At 26.1% G+C, this 23,767-nt stretch overlaps 1 protein-coding gene across 1 annotated transcript in view; it reads right to left on the reverse strand.

Annotated features, from left to right (window-relative positions):
- Positions 1-21,069: 21,069 nt before the first annotated feature.
- Positions 21,070-23,767, reverse strand: part of LOC145838400 (protein cereblon-like) — a 28,478-nt gene continuing 25,780 nt past the window's right edge. The window contains exons 15-16 of the mRNA XM_082945986.1: positions 21,870-21,977; positions 21,070-21,551 (exon numbers count right to left, since the gene is read on the reverse strand). Coding sequence (XP_082802112.1) covers positions 21,449-21,551; positions 21,870-21,977 — 211 coding nt within the window. The 3' untranslated portion in view covers positions 21,070-21,448. The remainder of the gene's footprint in view (positions 21,552-21,869; positions 21,978-23,767) is intronic.

The raw sequence follows: 23,767 nt of genomic DNA on the forward strand, positions 1-23,767 counted from the left end.
CGTAACACAGTTTAGCTTCACAATGTAAGGCAAAACTTTCACGTTGTCAATAATAAAAGAACTTAGATTTAGTTTTTAGATTATCTTTCTAAAAAATACAACATAAGATTACATTCAAGTTTTAAGCATTCTACTTTAGTAGCCTTTATTTTAAATTGGTAAGAATTTAGACATTTTTATGTAGCCGAGAAATTTTTAAACAGTTGTATAAACTTCTTTATTGTATACTAAAAGCTACTACAGAAAAAAATATATTATGAAGCAAAAAAAAACAACTGCAACCTCACGGAAAAGACACGCCCCTGCTAAGTAATATTTTAAGTTGAACAAGAAACTTTTATGGTCTCAATCTCATACTGACTCCAATTTAAATTAACATTCATACAACTGTGAGTGATATTGATAAATTTTTCTAATTTTCCTTCTTAATTGTAAAATAAGATTTTTGTATTATGTGTTGTATACTTAAAGTTTGTTGAAATATGGAACCAGCTTAAGTCAGCATTAAAAAAAACTTTAAAAAAAAGCTTAAAACTGGCCTTAGTAGCCTGATTGTGTAGCAATCACTTAAACATGGTTGCCACTGATCAAGCTGAGAAAAATTTCCTGACTTTTTCCTGACTTTTTACCAAAATTTTCCTGACTTTTCTCAATCAGTTTTACTTATATTAATTGTTCACTTAGTTTAATAAAATATTACCCAAACTATTTAATATAAAATCCTTAAATTAAAAATCAATTAAAAAAGAATATACTTAAGTAACTGTGTAAAAAAGAAATAAAAAAGTAAACTATATATCTGTTGTATAAAATATTTCCTCTTATCATTTAGTATAAAATTTGTAACAAATAAATATACTCTTATTTACTTTAAAAACTTAAGTTACTCTACAAAAAATACAAATAATAAGTAACCTTGGCATATACCTCTCTTAACTTATTTTATAAATTTAAACAACTTTGAAAAAATTATAAAGAGGTAAAGTATACACATTAACTTGTTATATAAAATACTAAATTAACTGCTTAGTTATAAAGAACTCAATTATTTAAATAAAAAACACATTGATTCTAAAATTATGCTAGATAAACTTTTGTGTATATATCACAGTTTCACTATGGAAGTGCCCTTGCTACAGATCAACAATACTAAAAAGCTTACAAAATCTGCTTGTTCAAGTAGGGTACTTGTTCAATATGTTAATAGAAAAATTTTGCAGTTTCTAAAAGATATTTTACTAATTTATACCAGGTGAAGGCATCGGAAATAAAATTAAAAATTTTTGTAAATTTTTGGATAATTTTTCTGACTTTAATGTACTTTTAATTAATTTTTACCATTTGAAGGCTTTGGAAAACAAGGAATTTTGTAAATTTAAACTGACAAAATTTGATTTTTTTTTTAATCAAATTTCCTGACTTTTTTTCAAAACCCCCCATTTTTTCCTGACTTTTGTCAATTTTTTAAATTTTTCCTGACTTTTCCTGACCGAGTGGCAACCCTGCTTAAATGTTTTTAGAAAAATTAGATTTAACAATTAATAAACACAATTGCTGTATTTAAATTTAAAGAATGGACCAACCATATTTATTAGTTTTTTAGCCTTTTAAGTCTTTTTTGAGCTTGAATTATCAAAGATCTTTAGGGGCTACGATATTTAGAAAATTTGTACTTATAAATTAAACAAATAATTGTTTTTTAAAACCAAAGTTATAATGAAACGACCATTTAGTAAGAAAACTTTTGTTTAAAATTTTATTTATTCATTTTGTTTTGAAGCAGTTATTTTCAAGCTAAAAAAATTACTTTGCGGACAAGAGACATATTTGGTATGCCATAACAAGCCTTAAAGGTATATTTTGTCTGCTACTAAATCAACTTATTATTATAGCCAGAAACACTAAACAAATATATGTCAAGAGTTTTATAGTAGAATACATAAGTATTCTATTCATAAACGTAAAAAAAACAGTTTTGGTTTCACTTACCAAGCACATTAACAACTATAAGGTAAAGTTAATGAGCAAAATTTAAACTGATTTAAGTGGTAATAATTTGTTCAATAATTATTATCAAAGATTGATAAAACACAATTGTATATGAGTATAATAACTGGCAATCATAGAATAAGACAAACAAACAGTCGTTAAGAAACAATATAAAAGTAATGACAACAACTTTATACAGTAAAAAGTTTAAGCGAAATAAAAAATGATCATTTTGAGTAGTTCATATAATAAACAGTTTTGTTATTTTTTGATTTTTAAACTTTAGTTCAAAATTTTAAATAGTATGAACAATTCCTTAAAGTATTGTTAATAAAACGTTGTTGATTAAACGGGTAGTTGTCAGAAAATCACAGCGTCACTTTAGCACGGGGTGACACTTTAGCACGGGGTGACACTTTAGCACGGCGTTACTTTAGCACAGAACGACACTGTGCTAAAGTGTCACCTGTGCTTTTCTGACCCGTTCCCTAATTAAACGTTACCTTTAAAGTAAAAAGTACACGATTCGAAACTTAATTAAAGTTTAAATTTTACCATGAATTCAATCTTAATACTTAATATTTTTTTTGTTTTTAAGTAAAAGTTATTTTTCAACTAAAAGTTTTTATAAAATGAATTCAAGAAAAGTTTAAAATCTATTAACTACATTTTTATTTAAGCAATGTTTACTTTGAATATGTATTAACTAGAAGAAAAAAGAAAGCTAAATACAGCTTTTATTATTACTCTTGTTGTTATATTGATTTTGAAATTTAACTAAAATTCTACCATAAATTCAATCTTAATATTAAAGTTTAATTTGTTTTGTTTTTAAGTAAAAACTTTGAGTAAAAATTTGTTTTTACTTAATTGTTTAAATGCTTCTTTCAATGACTATTAAATACCTTTTTAGATTTATTTAAGCGATGACGAGGTCTTTGACCGAAACTTAGTTTGTAAAATAAAATCTTGAAAGAATATATTCATAGTTTAAATAAGTTAGATTTGTATAAAATTGTGGTTTGCATGTCTTATATTATGACTTAAAATTGTTTTTAGGTAGAGGATGTAAACAATTAACTTAAAATCTTTAAACAAAAAGTTACTTTATTTCATATTTACAAAACAGCTAGAAACTTGTGTCAAATAGTTCTAACAAAAACTTTTTTTCAATGTCAATTTTAAAACACATAAAATTTTATAAAAGAAAGATAAGCTTTAAACTTAAATGGGTATCACCACGCTTAAAGAAAGAAGTGTTTGTTAAAAGATGAGCTACTTTGTTAGCAACTTGAACAGACCTGCAAAGACTTATAAAATAGCTTGTAGACTTCTAAAAGTAGAAATACTTTGCGAAATAAATCTTTTTGTTAAAAAAATTTTAAACACTTTTTTTGTCAATAGTTTTGTTTTCTAGTTCTACTTGTTATGCACTGCTTAACCAAATTTTGCCAAAGATGACCTACTACTGATTTTATTGATTACTTGCTTTTATTTTTGTTTTAAGTTATGTATCTCAAAAGTTAAAGTGATTTTTATGCTCTGAGAAAATTAAATACTTTTTTGCTTCTAATAAATTTTGTTTTACCAGAATTTACTTAAAGTTAAATGCTGTACAGAACAGGGATTGTCAAACTATTAAATCTGAGCTATCAAACAAAAATATATGGCAAAAAAGTTAATTTTTAGCTAAAAACTTTATCTTTCATAAAATAAACAAAATTAAATTCCGGTAAAACTTAAAATTTAGTTTCTTAACTTATAAATTAGTATTTACTTGTTGCTTTTTATGGCTTATTTTATCATACTTTTGCTTTAAAATACTTTTTTTTCAAATTTTACAGTATGTACTGCCCAAGAGTAGCTTATACTGTAGAAAAAGTGACTATGACTTATAAAAGGCTTCCTACCCCTAGCATAGGACAAGGTATATTTAGAGTTTGTTTTAGGTCAATGTGAAAAACTAAAAAATATGATGGTTTACAAAAATCTAGAAATGAAAACTAGATAAAGAAACCTGATAAATTATAAACCAGTTTTACAAACTAATAACAATATAATTGTTTTTTCACCAATAATGAAGCTACCTTTGTATAGGGTTGCAACTATTTTAAGCTAAATAGCCAGTCAGAGACGCAAAAAAACTCAAACTTAACTTATTTCAAACAAGCCTGTATTGACCTGAGTTAGCCCAAGTAAGCCTGAGTTTGTGACTACTCTGTTTGTACTAAAACACTTACTGAGAGATAAGAAGTTTTAAATAAATATTTAAAAACACTACAAAGCAATGTAACACCTTGACGAAAAATCCGTACAACTGCCTGAGCATCTAAATTTACAGTTGAGATCACAAATAATTTGTTTATACCGGCTAACTTTATTTTCTTTGCTCCTTTCCTCGACCGCCAGCTATCATCTGATGCAACTCGTTTGCTTTTAAAAGACATTTTAAATAAGTGTATAATCTGGAAATAGTGCTTATGTATTAATCTGTTATTTTAACCTAATATTTACTAGCTTAAAAAGTCTTATAAACTTTTAATAACTCTTTTTAGAAATATATACATATTAAGTTAAATAAGAGTTTTTGTTGACTACTTACATAGTAAAAAAGCACGGTCATCAACAAAAATTTAACAACTTTAAATGTTTTGTTTATATAAGTATGTCTGTCGATCATAGGTTTTCATCTTGCAACGATCAACTCATAGAGTTTTCAAAACCGACATTAGACCCCTACGAATTATTAACAAATTATCTTGACACAAATTTCTGATTACCTAAGCCATGTCCTTAGTAGCAAACATTTAGAAAAATTTATATTTGTATTTAAACTGCTTTGTTCTTTAAGTCTTCGTCTTTGTGTATACAATTATAGAATACTTCATATGTTCTAAATTTTCAATTAAGCTTTACTTAGTATCAAAATAAATATTTTTAATATTATTAGCATAGATATTTTAAATAAAACAATATACATTAGAAATTAATTATATATTTATTTTTGTTGTAAAATAATTTAGTAAAAAAACAGACTAATGTTTATCAGAAACCTAACAGATCAAGACTTATATAATCATTTAAATAAGTATTAGGAATGATAATAATAAATTTGAATAGTTTTTAAAATAAGCAATTTACCAGTTATTTACTAAACACATATTTTTAAAATGTTCAAAACCACAGCTTTTTACAATTGTCTAATCATTGTTTTGTTTATTTCAAATGTATAATAGTTACTAAAATATAGACAAGGTTCCCACCAGAATTTTAAAAAATGTACATATGAAAATCCATAAAATATAGCATATTTATAGGGAAATTATCAAAGCAATATACTTGATAAATAGTGTTAGAGAACAACTATATTAAGCTATTGTTCATATGCTTCTTTAACTTAATTTTAACATCGGTTTACATGTAAATATTACAATACTTTTATCATTAAAGTTATTAAGTTTACGTTTATTATATAATAGAGTCTAATGTTTCACAGTCTTTATGTCTAAATTATATAGCTTATAGCAAATGATGAAAACTTAATGCTATGGGTAGTATTAGACTAGTACAGGAGTAGTATTACAGTAGATCAGGGACGTAGCTAGCTCAAAAAAGTTACGAATCTACAAAAATTAAAACATCTGAAATGACGGCAGATAACGTCCTAGCGGGATCACAGCAACTTAGACTACCTCTAATGTTATTGAATTCAATCTGAAACTATGCATTCATGTTAACACATCAAAAATGGAATGTTGAAGTACGAGTGATAACTGTATACAAGGCGATTTATTTTGCTCCACACCCCTATGACTCTTTATGTCATACCACTTGTGTAAGCCCAGAAAACATTTATTAAAAACAAGTATAAAAAAATCACAATTTAACTCAAAAACATTTAAAAATTATACAATTAACGTAGTCAATAGTAACAACAAGTTATGCAAATTTTTGTAACTTAAAATTGTATGATTTTGATTTTTGAAGCTACAGCTTCCATTAGCATCAATTTTGCAATGTATTTTTTTGACAAATTAAAGCTTTAATGCGCTAAATGATACAATTTGGATGTAATTAATTCGTTTAATTTTTACGACAGTAAAAGTGCTAGAGATTACATACATGTCGAAATTATCTCTCAGGAGTGCATAACTAAGTTTAAATGAATACTTTAAGCTAAGAAAGCAGAGTCTTTTTAAGCTGAAATAAAAGCAAGTTTTTTCGCATTTAAGTATACGTTTCTGTAGATTTGCAGAAACGTACCAAGCCACGTGCCTGCAGTAGATCAATATAATAGTTGAGATATAAGAAGCATTTTGATAAGTTTTAAATGGCCTAATTTATTTTATATTGTAAATTAAAAGGATAAAAAAACTTTAGTTTTTTGCTTCTTAATAACAATATGGTAGGTAAGTACACTAAAAAGTATTAAAACAACAAATTTTAAATGATACTTTATCAACTACAATAATCTTTTGATTATGCATCACCTGAGACAACCTTAACCTAAAATATAAATAAAACTAAAAACTACTTGATTTTTACAATAACTAATAAATAAACATATATCCTAATAGCATATATCCAACCAACAAAGAATTAAACTTACTGTCTTTACAGTTTGTCAACACAGCTTTTCTAATGCTTATTGAAGCTACTGTACTAAATCTAACACTTTTGTCTTTTTAATTATTTATAGCTTTAACTTCTTCTAAAAACTAGTGTGGTTAGTTTAAATACAACTTTTTTAAATTTCCAAACTTTGGATTTAATTATTTTCCTTATCTTAATAGCTAATTAAAAACTTTTTATTTTATTCTAGAGAACGGTCCTTTGTCTAAAAAATAAAAAAAAAATCCATTGTATTGGGGCCCCTTAGAAAAAAATTGGGTTTTTTTTTATAAATTCTTTTATTTTATGAGTTTGAGAAAAAAAAAATAATATTAATTTTTTTTTAATATCATTAATAATATGTGTATAAGCGACTATAATTTTTTTTTACCAACTGTCAATATTTTGTACAACTTGGCCATAATTGGGTTTTTTTTATGAATTTTATGAATTATGAACTCAAACTCACAAATTAAAAAATTCGTAAAAAAATTCTATAAAGGCCAAATTGTGCAAAATATTGACAGTAAATAAAAAAAAAATTAAAGCCGTTTAAACACATATTATTAACAAGATTTTAAAAAGAAGTTTTATTTTTTTTTACTCAAGCTAATAAAAAAAAAGTTTTTAAAAAAACCGTTCCAGACGTTTTAGAAAAAGGAATAAAATAAAAAGCTTTTAATTAGCTATTAAGATAAGGAAAATGATTAGATCCAAAGTTTAGACAATTTTTAAAAATTTATTCAAGCTAACTTCACACTCGTAAAAAAGCATATGTAAGGAATTTAAATTTTTTTTAACTATATAAATAATAATCCAATGTTTTTAACAAAGTTTTAATATATTTTTACTGTAACTCATCAGAAATTTACTACAAAATTTTTGTATAAAACAATAGTATATTATAGTTTTATAAATTATAAAAGGTAAACAAAAAATCCTAAACTGCTAAACAGTGTTTTAAAAAGGACTGTAATGAAATATGTTATGTTTTTAATTTAATAATTTTTTATATTTATGGACTGTTAATATAGTTCCTTAAATTTATACTGTTAAAGAAAAATGTATACTAAAAACAGGATTGACACTTGTGGAGGCAAAAACAGCCAGCTTTAGTAAGTGAAAACTAGCCTGAGTTTATAAAAAAAATAGAGTATAAAAGTAGTGTGACCAAAAAAAAAACAGTTACTATTAATCAAGCTTGCTTAAATACCTTAAACACTAATTAAATAACTAAAGGACTTAGTAAAAACATAATTTCAAGGAAAATGAATTGAATTTATTTAACCAAGTCTAAGACTTAAAAACTATAAAAACTAACCTAGGTTATCCAATATTTCAAACTAGCCTGAATTAATTAGAGTGGCAACAGTGTAAAAAACAACCACTTAAATAACATAATATTCTAAAAATACAAAACATTTACTTTTTAAGGTTAGCAATGCAGTATGTGTGCTGTATAATGTTAACAGTAGCAGCTAAGTTACACTTTTCAAGTTATATATTAATAAAAAATCAAGCTAAAGATATGTTCAACTAAGTTTGTGAAAAAAATTTCATAAAATCATACAAAAAGTGATGTTTAGAAATTCTTCTCATAATGGCAACAAATATGTTTTTAAAATGCACTTTGTGTATAAATAAAATTTGTCAAACAAATTTTAATATTGGTTATATTATGAGAAAGACTTCAACAACCAAAAAAAAAGTAATTTCTAAGGATTTTCATATGTTTTTCAATTGTTTTTAAGGATTTTTCAGAAAACTGCAAATTTATAGGAACTAATAGGGAAGTGGGAACCCTTTATAAAACTTGTTTAATATTTTCTGTTTTGAAAAAATAAAGCTACATAATTAAGTAGTTAACTAACAACTGATGTACATTTAGTATAATGATGGTGTGTATTTACGTCTATATTAAAGTTTAAATGTTTGTTATGCTTAACTTTAGGTGAGCACGCTTTGGTTCAATACACAGGAATTTTTCAGCTTTATTTTCAATTATTTTCAATTTTATTTTGGAAAATAGTACTTATGTACTTATTTAACTTGATATCATTTTAGCTGGCAGCTTGGGTGACTCTTAAACTGTACATAGCAGTGTCATTTCCACAATGCAACTTTAAAACTTTTTTTATTCTTCTAGCATTATGGTTTATTTATGTTACACATCGGTGTCAACTTAGTATAAAAAATAACTTGTTTTGTTATATAAATCTTTGGTTAATTTATCTAATAATGTAAAACATTATTTTAAATGACATTATCGTTAGAGTTAAAATAAGCCTAAAAAACAAGTTAATTTTTATACTAAGTTCACGCAGATATGTTATACCATAATGCTTAAACAATAAAAAAAAAGTTGAAAAGTCGCATTGTTGAAATGACACTGTTATATACAGTTGAAAATTAACCTCAGCTTCCAGCTAAATTAGCTGCTGCATTCAGTAATATAAATTAAAAGTACGAGCGTCATTCCATTTACGGTACAACTTTTACGGTTTTTACTAAAGTTCTTTAGCTTTGACGCTCATCCACATCCTCATCTTTACTTCCACAATAATGTTTTATACATCATCTTTTAGCTTAGAGTATCTAGTTTGTGAACTATTATTTTATTTTTATATTGGGTTGGTATAAATGGTGCTGTAGCCCATAGAAAAAGTGGTACATTATGGCTTTTTTTCAGTTTTTTTGGAAAATCTAACGATAAACAAATAGTTTTGACTTGATATTTTTTTTATGCATATAAAATAATATTCTGCTCATTCTCTATGTACGATTTTTTATAAAACAAATTATTTTTTAAGAAAATAGGTGATTTATTGTTTTCATTATATTATGGTTTATCTCAATAAATATTCAACTAAAAGTAAAATGAATAAAAGATTCACACAGTACTAATTATTCTGCATTGTTACCATGCACAGTTTTTATTTTAACGAATTACTTTTTGAAATATTAAGCATTGAAATTTTCCTTTTTTTTTTAATTTCAAGCTACTTAGTCTTTGAAGTAGCCGCGAAGTTATTCGAGCAGAACGTTTTCTGAACTTTTTTAAATCTTAGCCAAAAAAAGTCTTAGCAAATTAAGATATTGATTTATAATTAACATAAATAAAAAATTGCAGTCCACATGTTTCTACAGAAAACTTTTTACTCAAACTACTATATTTTAAAAATTCATACAACATTACAACAACTCAACAAAAATATATAAGTTTATAAATATCAAAGTGGACCCACCCTATGTCTCATCTTTTGTAAAAAAAGTAACCTTTACCCTTGTTAATCCATGAACAAGTGTTTTATTTTAAGTTGTCAACAGAGCTAACATGGTTGTTCTTGATGATTTTCCTAACTATTTCAGTTTCTATTGTACTGTGGTTGTAACTAATTGATTTATTGTAAAAAGTTATTTAGCTAATTCAAAAAAACTTTTTTCAACATCATACAGTTACAACGACACAATCAACTATATTTTATATATATTATTTATATTTTTTTTTATACAAAAAGTATTTCTTACACCAAAAAATATTTCCAAAATTAAATAAAATCGAAAATGTTCCTATGAATTCTGTTGAGTAATATGGGCACCCATTTGTGCCTATAACTATTTTTCTACAGGCTACAGGATCTTTCAATTGAACTTAAAACAAAAACAGATAATTGTTTTTAATTTTAACATTTTTAATTGATTGTTTTTAACATAAATACATTAAACTAAAATATGCTGTACAAACTTTTAGTTAAAAAACTATGTTGTCAACTAATCATATTTAGGTCACATGTAAGCAGTTTGAAAAACAATGGTCAAAACATAAAGTTTCTACATCTGCAAATCAAAAACAAAAAATATATGTTTTTTTATCTACAACAAACAAAAGTTGTGATATAATGAGAATAACAACAAATAAAAAGAGCACAAATAATTGTTTTTTGAATGGTTAAATTTTGGTACTTAGTATCAACAAAAAAAAATAATAACTATTTTTTTTTTAATCAGAATTGCTTTTTTTACAATCATACTGACTTACTTTTGGTTATAAAATACTGTTGATTGTGTGTTTGTAACTGTATGACTGTTGAAAAAAGTTATTTTGAATTAGCTAAACAACTTTTCACAACAAATCAAATAGTTACAACCACAGTACAATGGAAACTTACATACTTCTTAAAATGGGTACTTTAAGTTGGTGCGTATATTACACGGACACAAATTTCTTAAGGTGCGTACCTTATGTGGGTGCTTACCTTACACAGACACATACTTACTGAGCACATATTTAAATTATGGTTTAGATCCCATACATACTTAATCACTTCCTACATGGGCTTAAATTAAAAGTTATAAAATGCTTTTATTTTAAAAGAGCCAGGTTTTTAGTTTCGCAAAATTTATTCATTAGAATGAAAAATCTTACTACTTGGTTAGGCTTTAGAAATAAATTGCATTTTATACATTTAAAAAGAGTTTTAAATAAATTTTAAAAGAAGAAAAACATCAGAAAATAATGCTAGCTGTCTCAACAATTGATGTTGTTTAACAAATTCTAAGCTTCATCATTTGTTCCTTTTTTACCCTCTTTAAATTTAACTAACCAACAAAAGTTAAAAAAAAAACCTTTTGGTGGACGCATACCAGACACTTACTTAATTAAAGTTGCCACAATAAAAACCACTAAATGTGGGAAAATCATGTGGCTAAAACAAAGTGTCTACTAGCGCTGAACAAAAAAAAATAATTCAACAGTGTGAACACACCCACCCATGTGAACCAACTATTGATTATTTACAGCAAAACAGAGAAAAAAAACACAAATATTCAAATACTTTTAAAAAATAAGTTCTATTTTGTTAATGAAATATAAACAACTGCTAATAGTTTAGAAAAAAATATATGTTTAAAATATATATGTATTTTTCAGTATTTTATTGAAAAATTTATTAAAAATGAAGTCTATTGAAAACTAATATTATAAATATAACTCTAAATCCAAAAATACTATACTGAAACAAACCATGCTAAAACAAAATAGCTAGATATGAAAATTAAAAAAAACTCTTTAAGTCTAAAAGCATTTAAAAAAATACTTATTTTTGAAATAAAAAATTGTAACTTAAAAAAAAAGCTAAAAAACATACAGTTTAACTTTAATCAGGTTTTATAAACAAAATGTAATTTATTTTCTACCATAAGAGAATAACGAGTAGAGGTAACTTCCCTTAGACCACTTAGTTTTTTCCCTAATTCTATTCGTGAGTTTTTGGAAATAAAACTTTTGACCTTTGCGGTTTTAGGATGTAAAATTAGCCCTTGTTGTTCAACATTAAGCTTAATTTCATTTCCTTGAGGGACCCATCCTGAAGTCATCACATACTTAACAGGACAACCGAACTTATCAAACCCACATGTAGCTATAATTCTTATAAATGGATTACTTTTTCTCATAATTTTTTTATAAAGTTTTAATTTACACGCACTATTAATTTTACAAAATTTGTTTCTGATGTTATTCATTAAGTTTGGAGTAAATAAGTTATTTGACAAAAAAAATTCATCGTACTTAAAAGTTAGAAAAAAATTAGAGGGAAAATTAAACTCACCAGTAGGGCCACTGTAGTTTGTTTTAAGATATTCATTTATTTCTGAAAGATTTTTCTTATAAAATCTAATACATTGTTGTTTGTGTTTTAACATAATTTTTTTATCCAAAGTAAGATTTTTAATATTTACAAATAAAATTTTAGTAACTGGTTCAAACTTACTCACTTCAGGTTCATGCTTTTTATAAAAACTAGTTTTAACTAAAGCCTCACAGAACTCATCAAAATCAATATCACTTTTTTTCAGCTGACAAGCAGATTTTTGAAAAGGCATTTTCAAATGAAAATAACTCACAATGCAAGCGGAATAACTCTTATCAAGCTAGCTAACTGATTAATACAAGTATTAATTGTTCACCGAAGAGCTATATGAATGTTATTGTTAGAGATAGTTTGTTATCAAATTTGTGGAAAATTTGGCTTTATTTAAAGTGTAAAAAAAAGCTGTACCAGGTCTAAAATTAATAGTTCTGTAAACTAGTAATTGGACTACATCATTATGGTTCTTATATGAAACTTGTTAACTTGTTCTTATATGAAAGAAAGTAATTTAGTTACTACACAATATTGTTTTTTTTTTTTTCAATATATTAATTTAAAAGGTTTATTTCTGAGCTACATACCCTTTCTGATTCTTTTTTTTTAATTCACAGTCAGATTTGTCAAAAGCTTCTTAATTACAATTTTCAAGTAGACAGATCAAATTAAGGTTTGTTTGTTTTTATTTAGGTAATTAGAGAACTTTTTTATCCATAAATTATGAAAAATTGGTTATTTTATGTTAATAGATTTAAAACTGTACATCTAAATGATGTTTAGCTTTGTATATCTAATAACCTTAAAAAGAAAGGCAAAACATGAGTCCGAAAACTTATAAAACAATCAAATAAAAGTTTTTTTTGTAAAACTTTAAGTTGTGCTGTTTCTTAAAAGTTTAAAAATATAAAAAAGCTAAATAGATAAAAAATAAGTGAGATAAGTTTATTTACATTTGCAGTAATCTATATATATAAATTTTAATACCTGCATACGTTTTAAAAAGTTGCGAGTTGCGACACACGTAGATGTAGAAATAAGAGGAACTTCGCATCGTTTTGTTTGACGATGTTAAAACCTTGTGTATTATAAAAATCAATTAAGTACATTTTTAATAATCTATTGATTTATCGGAGCTTTGAAACAAAGTCAGTTTATTTATCAATAATAGCAATATTTTTAATTTACTAACTAAAACTAATTTAAGCTAATTATGATGTTATAAAAGGCCCTGGAGCTTGTTACGTTGCTAGTTTTATACAAAAAGTTATTTGTTGAAAATATAAAACTAAAAGTGTTAAAATACCTTCGTTAATATGTTTTAGTAAAATGAGTTAATAGACGCCGTGCTAAAGTGTCACTCCGTGCTAAAGTGTCACTTTCTGCTATTGTGTCACTTCGTGCTAAAGTGTCACTCTGTGCTAATGTGTCACTCCGTGCTAAAGTGTCACTTTCTGCTGTTGTGTCACTTCGTGCTAATGTGTCACTCTGTGCTAAAGTGTCACTCTGTGCTAATGTGTCACTCCGTGCTAAAGTGTCACTTTCTGCTGTTGTGTCACTTCGTGCTAATGTGTCACTCTGTGCTAATGTGTCACTCCGTGCTAAAAATCTCTTTTTGCTAAAGTGTCGCTTTGTGTTTAAGTGACACTTTGTGCTAATATGTCAATTCGTGCTAAAATGTCACATAAAAAGTCAGTCTGTGCTAGTGTGTCACTTCGTTCTAAAGTGTCACTTTGTGCTGAAATGACACTCCGTGCTAAAATGCTAGCTGTGCAAAAGTGACACCGTGCTTATGTGTCACTCCGTGCTAAAGAGTCTCTGTTTGCTAAGTTCCCTTTGTGTTTAAGTGTCACTTAGTATAAATGTGTCTTTTCGCGCTAAAGTGTCACAGAAAGTGTCACTCTGTGTGAGTGTGTCACTCCGTGCCTAAGTGTCACTCTATGCTAAAGTGTCACTTTGTGTTAAAATGACACTCCGTGCTAAAATGTTACCTGAGTTAAAGTGACGCCGTGCTAATATGTCACTCCGTGCTAAAGTGTCACTCTTTGCTAAAGTTTAACTTTGTGTTAAAATGACACTCCGTGCTAAAATGTTACCTGAGTTAAAGTGACGCCGTGCTAATATGTCACTCCGTGCTAAAGTGTCACTCTTTGCTAAAGTTTCACTTTGTGTTTATGTGTCATTCCGTACTAAAGTTACGCCCGTTCTTTTCTGACCCGTTCCCACAGCACCATTCATACTGACATAATATAAAATAAATTATTTAAGAAACTATTTGCTAATATGTTGATAAAAAATTGCATCAAATTATATATTAAATTAGTTTAATAATCTGTAGCGCCACCTAAGAAAATTATTTTCAAACAAATCATTTGCGTTTGTTTTGTACTTCAAAGACTAAGTAGCTTACAGTTATTAAAAAAAAGGAAAATTTCAATGCTTAATATTTCAAAAAGTAATTCGTTAAAATAAAAACTGTGCATGGTAACAATGCAGAATAATTAGTACTGTGTGAATCTTTTATTCATTTTACTTTTAGTTGAATATTTATTGAGATAAACCATAATATAATGAAAACAATAAATCACCTATTTTCTTAAAAAATAATTTGTTTTATAAAAAATCGTACATAGAGAATGAGCAGAATATTATTTTATATGCATAAAAAAAATATCAAGTCAAAACTATTTGTTTATCGTTAGATTTTCCAAAAAAACTGAAAAAAAGCCATAATGTACCACTTTTTCTATGGGCTACAGCACCATTTATACCAACCCAATATAAAAATAAAATAATAGTTCACAAACTAGATACTCTAAGCTAAAAGATGATGTATAAAACATTATTGTGGAAGTAAAGATAAGGATGTGGATGAGCGTCAAAGCTAAAGAACTTTAGTAAAAACCGTAAAAGTTGTACCGTAAATGGAATGACGCTCGTATTAAAAGTTATGAATAAATTTCAAAATGAAATTGAAAATTATTGAAAATAAAGCTGAAAAATTCCTGTACATTGAACCAAAACGTGCTCACCTTAAGTTAAGCATAACCTTTTATTCTGTCAATAATATAGAATTTTGTTGTATTTTGTAAATAATTATAGAACATAAACATACACATTGCACTAAAATACATATAATTCCTTTTTTTAGCTCGCTTATACTTAGTAGATTAGTTTAACAAAGTGAAATATATTTTCAAATAAAAGTATTTTGACAGGAGAGAAACTTAGTCGATACATTAAGTCTTAAACTTTCGACCAGCGCCTAACAGCTGAAACAAGTTAACCTTTAATTTTATACTTTGATCTCAAAGTTTATTCATAAGTTAATCATAATTAATTTTGTTTTAGTTTAAATTTTACTTTATTGTTTTTACACTTTTTTTGTAAAATTTTAAAAAACCAGTTAATAATAATTCTTTTATTAAGCTATATTAGTTTAATTTTTTGATTATTAACAAAACACAAAGTTCTTCTTGAGTGAATTTTTAGCTAAGAGCTTTAAAAAGAGGAACAACTTTTCAAGTATAGAATAGTTTTCTTCAGTAACTTTATCTTATATTCAACATTAATATTTATTGACTATTATAGTTTTTGTGTTAACATTTTTAAAAAGTTACAACAAGTTAAGATACAACAAAATTAAATGTTTCAACTAGTGATCTGCCAAATCCAAGATTTGGACTCGGGAGAATCCTAATTTCAAAATAAGACTTGGATTCGGCCGAATCCTAATTTAAAAAAAGACTCGGACTCGGACTTCGGATTAGACCACTTTAAACTTTTTGAAATTAACTTAATTGCTTGTCAAAAGTTAAATAAAATGTAAAACTAGTTAATAATTTCTTTCTTGAGTGGATAAAAATGGTTCTTCACACTTATAAAAGCCTTATCAGTTTTGATTTATAGCTTTGCACACAGTATAAAAACTATGACAAATTGTTTTTGTTAGACTCTCAAATAAAGTTAAGTACATAATTAAGGCGTTTAATCTCAGCTTTTTGGGTAACCGCTCTTATTTATTCATCATACGTGTAGTTTGTTATGTTTGCTTATTGTAATAAACTGCTGCAACTTGAGAGAGAAATAAAATGCAACTTAAACATGTAACATTAAAGCAGAAGCTTGCATACTTTTAGCTATATACTTTTTGTTTAGATATTATCGTTAGTTAATAAAAAATTTTAGTTTGTAAAATATATGTTATAATTTAAACATTTTAATATTTAATTTTGAAAACAAAGTTTAAAAAAAAATAAAATCTCTTAACAATAAAACATTAATTAATTTGTAATGAACTGCTGCAACTAATTGCATTATTCCTTATTGACCTCTGAATATTAAGTAGTGATGTACTGGACTCACTATCCGGGTCCGGATCCGGCCGGATATTGCCATTTTTGTCTCATATCCGGATCCGGCCGGATCTTGATATGAAAATAAGATGTGGATCCGGTTTTGGCCGGATCCTAACAGAGATCCGGCCAATTCGGATCTAGTTAGTAAAAAAGAAAATACAGAAAAGTAATTTTTCGAAAACGAACCCTTTGTAAATTAAAAAATGTCATTTTCGTCAGTTAAAATTAAACACCTACCGTGATTGGCTCATTTCGTACATGTAACTAATTTACACTTGTTTACATTTAAACTATGAAATAAACATTTCAGAAATGCTACTATTTATCTATGTTGTAAAATTAAAAACTTTACTACCAAATTGTCAACCTTATGGCTAGCTGTTCTACTGTTTATTAGATTAAAGTAATTTTTCAGTTTTAAAAAACCTCATTCTGACTCAGGCTAGTTTATACTCACTCTAGCTAGTTTTTTTTTGACTTAAACAGTGGTGTCGCTATCCACAAAAAAGGTTTCTACTTATACACTAAAATTGGCCTGATTTAATACGCAACGTGCGCTCTAACTTGTATAATAGAAGTCCCCAAGATAACGCTTAAATTATAGTTGACCTAAATAAACTAATATGAATTACTTGCTATTTACTAAAGGTTTAATAAATCGGTCACTTATATTATTTTAAACTGAGTTCGAATCTGTGATAATGATTTTATTTACAATGAAGCTGCGAAACGAAAAGATGATAAAATACTGCACAACATTACACTAATAAATCAAGTTATCAATTTTTTTAAAAGACGACAATCTCGAATCAAAGAAACAAAAAACTAAACGTTTAAATCAAACTCAAAAAGTGTCTTAAAATCGAAACTAATTCGACAACACGATTGAAACCATTCAAACTTAAGTGCAGCGAAACGCTCCACTGAGTTCAGTTCCATGCAATGAAGTAGAAACTAAAAGAACTGAACCGTCAATTACTCGAGACTTTTGAATTTATATCGCTTGAGAAAAAAGAAGAAAGTAAAAAAGAGACAGTTACTGCTCACGCGGTACAGTGGCAACCCTACTAGTTTGAAAATTTTTGGGAGTTTTTGAAAATCTTAGGCTGATTAAGTTGTTAAGTTTAGTCTTTTATAAAAAATCAGGCTAGTTTACTTTTAGATTTTGAATGAGTTGAGCTGATCCAGTTTTCAATATTTTGTTATTTTCTAGTTAATTTTTTTCAAGAACTTGATTTCAGATTGTAAATTGTAAATATTACCTAAAATTGTCAACCTTGTGGCTAGCTGTTCTACTTATTATTAGATCAAAGTAATTTTTTTAGTTTTTAAAGACCTCATTCTGACTCAGGCTAGTTTATACTCACTTTACAGGGTTCTCATATCCCTAGATTTCTCTAAATATCCCTAGATTTTTGCAATTTTCCAAAAAAAAAACCTAAATTTCCCTAAATAAAATAGAAGAAATCATGAGTTTCCCTAGATCCGGGTCCGGATCCGGCCGGATATTGCCATTTTTGTCTAATATCCGGATTCGGCCGGATTTTAATTTGAAAAAAATATCCGGGTCCGGTTCCGGCCGGATCCTAATTTGAAAAACTATCCGGATCCAAGTCCGGCCGGATCCTAGTTTGAAATAAAAGTTCGGATCCGAGATTGTGGGTCCGGTTACTAATATTAAGAGAAAATTTAGAGCTTTTGGCAGTTATGAGAAATAAGGCTTTAAATCAATGAAACAACTTTTCATCAAAAAACTTTTGCTTAATAATTAAAAAAGCAGCTTATATCTTGAGTAAGACAATTTTGTAATATAGTTATTAAGTTCTTTGTATAAAAGATACATCACTTAAACTTTCTAGATCAATTTTTATTAAACAGTCTAGAATAGTCTTTAGTATTAAAAGATAAAATTCACTGATACATTATAATAAGCTAGTATAAAGGCATTTTACATTTATTTTGTCCAATTTAAATAACACAAATACCAAGCTGCCCGCAGAGGGTCTTAAGCACAAACGATGTGTTCAGTCTTTGCGCTTTTAATGTGTCGCTAAAGTTATTTTGATTACTACATAAATATATATACATAATATAACATAATTTTTTTTATAAAGTATATTTATATTTTAGATCCGGTCCGGATCCGGCCGGATATTGCCATTTTTGTCTAATATCCGGATCCGGTACATCACTAATTTTCATTGAACATTTCATATTTTAAGATAGCTTATTTCAAACAAAAGCTGTAAAATATTTTAAAAAGTTCAAGTTATATCTTAATATAAAAAAATTAATTAAAAAAAGTAACTTCTCGTAGCGTAACTTTTTAATAGTATATTTTCAACAGGAACTTTTTATCATTATTTGTGCTAATTTTAAAAAGAATTAATTTCAAATATTGGTAACTACCGAGTCATTAATGACTAAACATATCACAAAAATGCTTATTTGTTTTTTATATACTTATCTATTTCTAAAATAAATTACGAAAGTTTAGGAAACTTGAAAATAGCAAAAACAATATTTGATGTTGAAAATTTGTTTAAACATTAGCAAAAATTCTTTTTATTTAACGATTTGATTTTTTAAGAGTATAATTTATATAAATATATAGAATAATTTATTGAAATGACGATTTTAAAAATGCTGGAACATATGTTTCATTAACACAAAAAAGATTGTCTCTAATCTTCAGCAACTGATTATCTAAGATTGTCTCTAATCTTTAGCCAGTTCAAATTTAAAATCATATAATAGTTTAAATATATATATTATATATATAATATAGATACTATATATATATATATATATATAAATCTCTAGCTTATATGAAAAGCAAAATCTGAGTTGAAATAAATTATAACTTATCTAAATTTAATTGATAAAGTTATTAAGCTTAGCTTGAAGTATTTAATAATATTTGTCCATATTTAACAGTTTAAAAACCAGTTTGCACCAGTCTTAAGTAAAATGAAAGTTTCAATGATCAACATTTTTGACATATTACTTTTGAGCCCTAATAAAAAAGTAAAATTTACTTTATTTTTAAACAAATTAAATCAAAAACTTCTCTAAAACTTAAGAAATGGAAAGCCTTTATGCAAACTTGCTTTTTAATTTTTGGCCAAAAATATTGTTTGTTACTTTTTGATAAATTTCATTTTAATATTTGTTATTATGTATAAGTTTTCTTTTTATATAGTTAGATTAAACTTATGTTCAGTAAATTGCTAGAGCTGATGTAGAGGCTTTGGAAATAAATAAACGAAGTTATCAAAAAAAAGCTGTGTTTAAATTAATATTTGTAAAAATAATTTTGATCCAACTTGATATTTTTTACTATATAAAACGTATAGTATTGCGTATATTACCAAATAAATAACATCAAACTTGTTTTAATTGTGAAGAAACTTTTAAGAGATTCAGACAAAAAATACTTTGCAATATAATGTTATTTATAACTTTATCATTAATAAATTCAAACAAATATATACCTAATACCAAGATTGATAACATTTCTATGCATAATACTGCTATTTTAGATTCAGTGGATCAATCAAATTTGCATTTTTAACAAATTCGATGAGCACTCAATTAACACTGGCCTAGTTTGTCGGTATAAATCTTAAAAATAGTTAAGTATAAAACCAGTTTTGTCATAAAGATAATTAAAGGTTTACAGTCAGTAATATTTTGTAGTTTAGTAAATAAAACCAATATATAACAATATAAGTTAACTTTAACACCTTAAAAATAAACTTTGAAAAGGGTAAATCTTTGTATTGTATACTTTTTACAACAGTTAATAAATTTTTACAAACTTAATTTTGTTCTTTTCAAACTACAACTTAAAATAATATAAAACTTTAAACTCTGATAGCCTTACACTATTCAGTAGAAACACTAATTGCTATTTTTAATTTTATATATTTTTATATAACTACTATTCTCTAATAGCTGATTAAAGGCTAAATAGTTATAAAAAAATGTATTAAAATGTTATTGAAAACTTAATAAATTATACAAAAACTGAATAAAAATACATTGTTGAAAAATATAAAGTAAACATTTAAGACTGCAAGTCTGTTATCTAAATACAAATTTTAGGTTTTAGCTTTTTCTTCAAACGTTAAAAATATTATTAAACTTTAAATTCAGTTAAAAGAAAAGTAATCAGATTTTTTTTTTTTTGATAGCTGATCAGATTTTGATTAACTTGATTATCTTTGAATATTTTCTTGGCATAAATGTTGGTAAAAAAATGTCGTACTTTGAAAATTAGTGTATAACATTCGTTAATAATAACAACTAATGGTTTATTTTTAATGTCGATGGAAATGTATGATTTTTTAATAAATAGATAAACTGATTTAGAGTTTAAGTAAATTGTTACTTCATAAAAAATTGAAACTATCTATAACATTTTTAAGAATAAATCTTTAATCGCCATGAGAAATATTAACGATATAACAAACTAACAAAAAAAAACTTCAAAAATCATAAAATTTTATATTTACTGTATTTAAAAAAAATATATCATTATCTAGAACTAATAATTTTATTAGTTTTTTATAAAAACAGACACATATACAAATATATTTTTATGCCTTTTAACTTTTGACAATCTAAAAGAAAATATCTACAAACACAAAATCTGTTTTATTTCTTTAAAAAGTTTATATAACAGCAAACTAGAAAATTAGATTGAAACTTTGTTTATTTTTTAACCTTTTAACAAAAAGTAGAAAAACCTGAAACACAAAAAATTATGAGTTTTCCAGCAACAACGAACCAACGATCAACCATCAAAGCAACTTATGAAATCCAGCAATCTGATTGGCTCGTTCAGATGACGACGATTCTGTTCACGCTTGACTGATTTCCTTCCTGAGACGACGATGCTGCGGCGCCCTCTACCGGTGAGTCGATTTGAGACTGAAGCGCCGATCTATTTTATTTTTATCGAATCAGTATTTTGAAAACTTAACAGTATTTTACTGATATTTCTATTTTCATCAAAAATAGTTTTTTTTTAAATAGTGTCTTAACTTGTTAAAGATGTATAATAAAAAAAGTTCTTGTTTATTATAATGAACTTGATAAAAACATTTAAGCTGTTAATCTACACGCTAAAATTATTTTGTGTGCTTTTTTCGAATTCGCTCAATTTTCTAAATCACTTGATCGATAATGCACAAACGATGAGGTTTACAGAAACTCTATCAGTTTCAAACTATCTGAACTAATCAAAAAAATTACTATCAACCTGGTGAGCCCGTAGAAACTTTGGGGTTTCAAGTTTTGGTTGCCCGTGGTGAACTTCCAGCCCATGTGTCGGCTGCACCCCCTACAATGGCAGATCGTCCACTCGTATCTGTGACGTCATAAAAACATTTTAATGACTCATTCGTCATTTATTGTGGCGACTACAACCCTCTTAAGAATGTACACTAGTGAATGAAGTTTTGTCGTTTGTTTATGTTTTGTTGTTAGTCTAACTTGGTCCATAGAATTTAAAAATTGTGTGTAACTAAAATATGAATTTGTATAAATATTAATATAACACATTGAACTTAGAGTTTTCGTTTTAAGTAAATAATTGGCTAGATAAATTTACGTATTTTAGTGATACATGCCTACAATAAATTGTTACTTCATTTTTGTGTTTATTCCAACTGACTAACTTTTTTTAGACATATTCGATACAACCATAAAAACTAATATTAAAAAATTAAAAAAAAAATATTTTTTTTTGTATTTTTAGTAAGTTTATAAAAGAACTTAACTTTTTAAGTGAAAACAAAAAAAATCTTTTTTATTAAGATATAACTTAAATTATAAACATTATACGGTCTACATAAAACTAAACAACAACTTAATTTATAAAAACTTATTTGTTGAAAAGTTTTAAACCATTTTTAGTGGATACATACAACAATTTTTAAAAAGCTTAATTGCTTTAACTAATAAAAATTAATAATAAATCAACTGCTTTGTTTCATTTCTTTACTATCAGCCTCGATATAAAAGTGTAAATATTCATACATTTAACTTATGTAAGCCACCTATTTACAATGCATGGTAACTCAAATTCATATGTTAAGCGGCCCGTAACGAAAAAAAAAACATAAAACACTCAGCACTGGTCAAATATTTAACGAATTTATTCAGTGCTTGTAAAACAAAATTGTAGAATTTAAATTTTGAAAAGAGAAGTTTTGAGAAAACAGTTAGTTTTTGTGAAACTTAAGTTTAGTGAAATAAAAATAAAAATTTCATTCTAAGCTTAATTATTTTCCCACATTAAAAGTGCGAACCATATTTATATAAATTAACCAACTAAACCATTTGAGTTTCAAACATAACTTTAACTAGAATACAAAATAGATTTTTGCAAAACTTAAATTATGAATATTTAATTTTTGATTTAAGTTACATAAATTAAAAAAAACTTAAAGTTTAATGTTTCGTTCTAGTTTAAAGTTCTGTGTAAAGTCTAAATTTAAACTTAATTCAAAGCAAACTTAAGTATCAAATTCAAACTTTTAAGAAAAACAATGAAGTTAAGTTGAAAATTAGTAAAAACTTTATTTAATGCTTTTTTTAAAACTTTAGTATGACAGCCAAAACAGTCGAACAAGGGAAGCTTGAATCACGAAGCTAAACTTGAAACTTCCTTTTTGAAGGTGGCATTTTTCAAAAAGTTCACAAAAATTTTTGTGCAGAAGAAGCTGTAAAAGCTGGTATTATGTAATCGGAGAAAAATTATATAACGCCGCCGCCGTTATGTAATTGTATTTCTACACAAAAAGAAACTTTACTTTGGCTTTTAAATAAAAGCTTTGAGAATTTTTACAACCAATGTTTGCTAGCTGAAAAAACAAGCACTTTATACTTCAAATAAAATATTTTATCATTGTTGTAGTATTTTTTTAATATAAAAATGAAGAGTAAGTAATTTTTATATTACCTTTAAAATACAAATACAGTTTTTTTGTTATTGACAAAATATTTCAAATAGATATTATAGATTGGAAATTTTAAACAATTACAAATTAAACTTGAAAAAAAAAACAAAAAATAACAAGCTACTTAACTTGCAAAAAAAAACTTGCCGATTGAAATTTTATGGATTTATATTTTTTACTTTTATCCACTATTCTT

The sequence above is a fragment of the Thalia democratica genome, chromosome 6 (assembly GCF_965202585.1).
Source record: "Thalia democratica chromosome 6, ktThaDemo2.hap1.1, whole genome shotgun sequence".
NCBI classification, from domain to species: Eukaryota; Metazoa; Chordata; class Thaliacea; order Salpida; family Salpidae; genus Thalia; species Thalia democratica.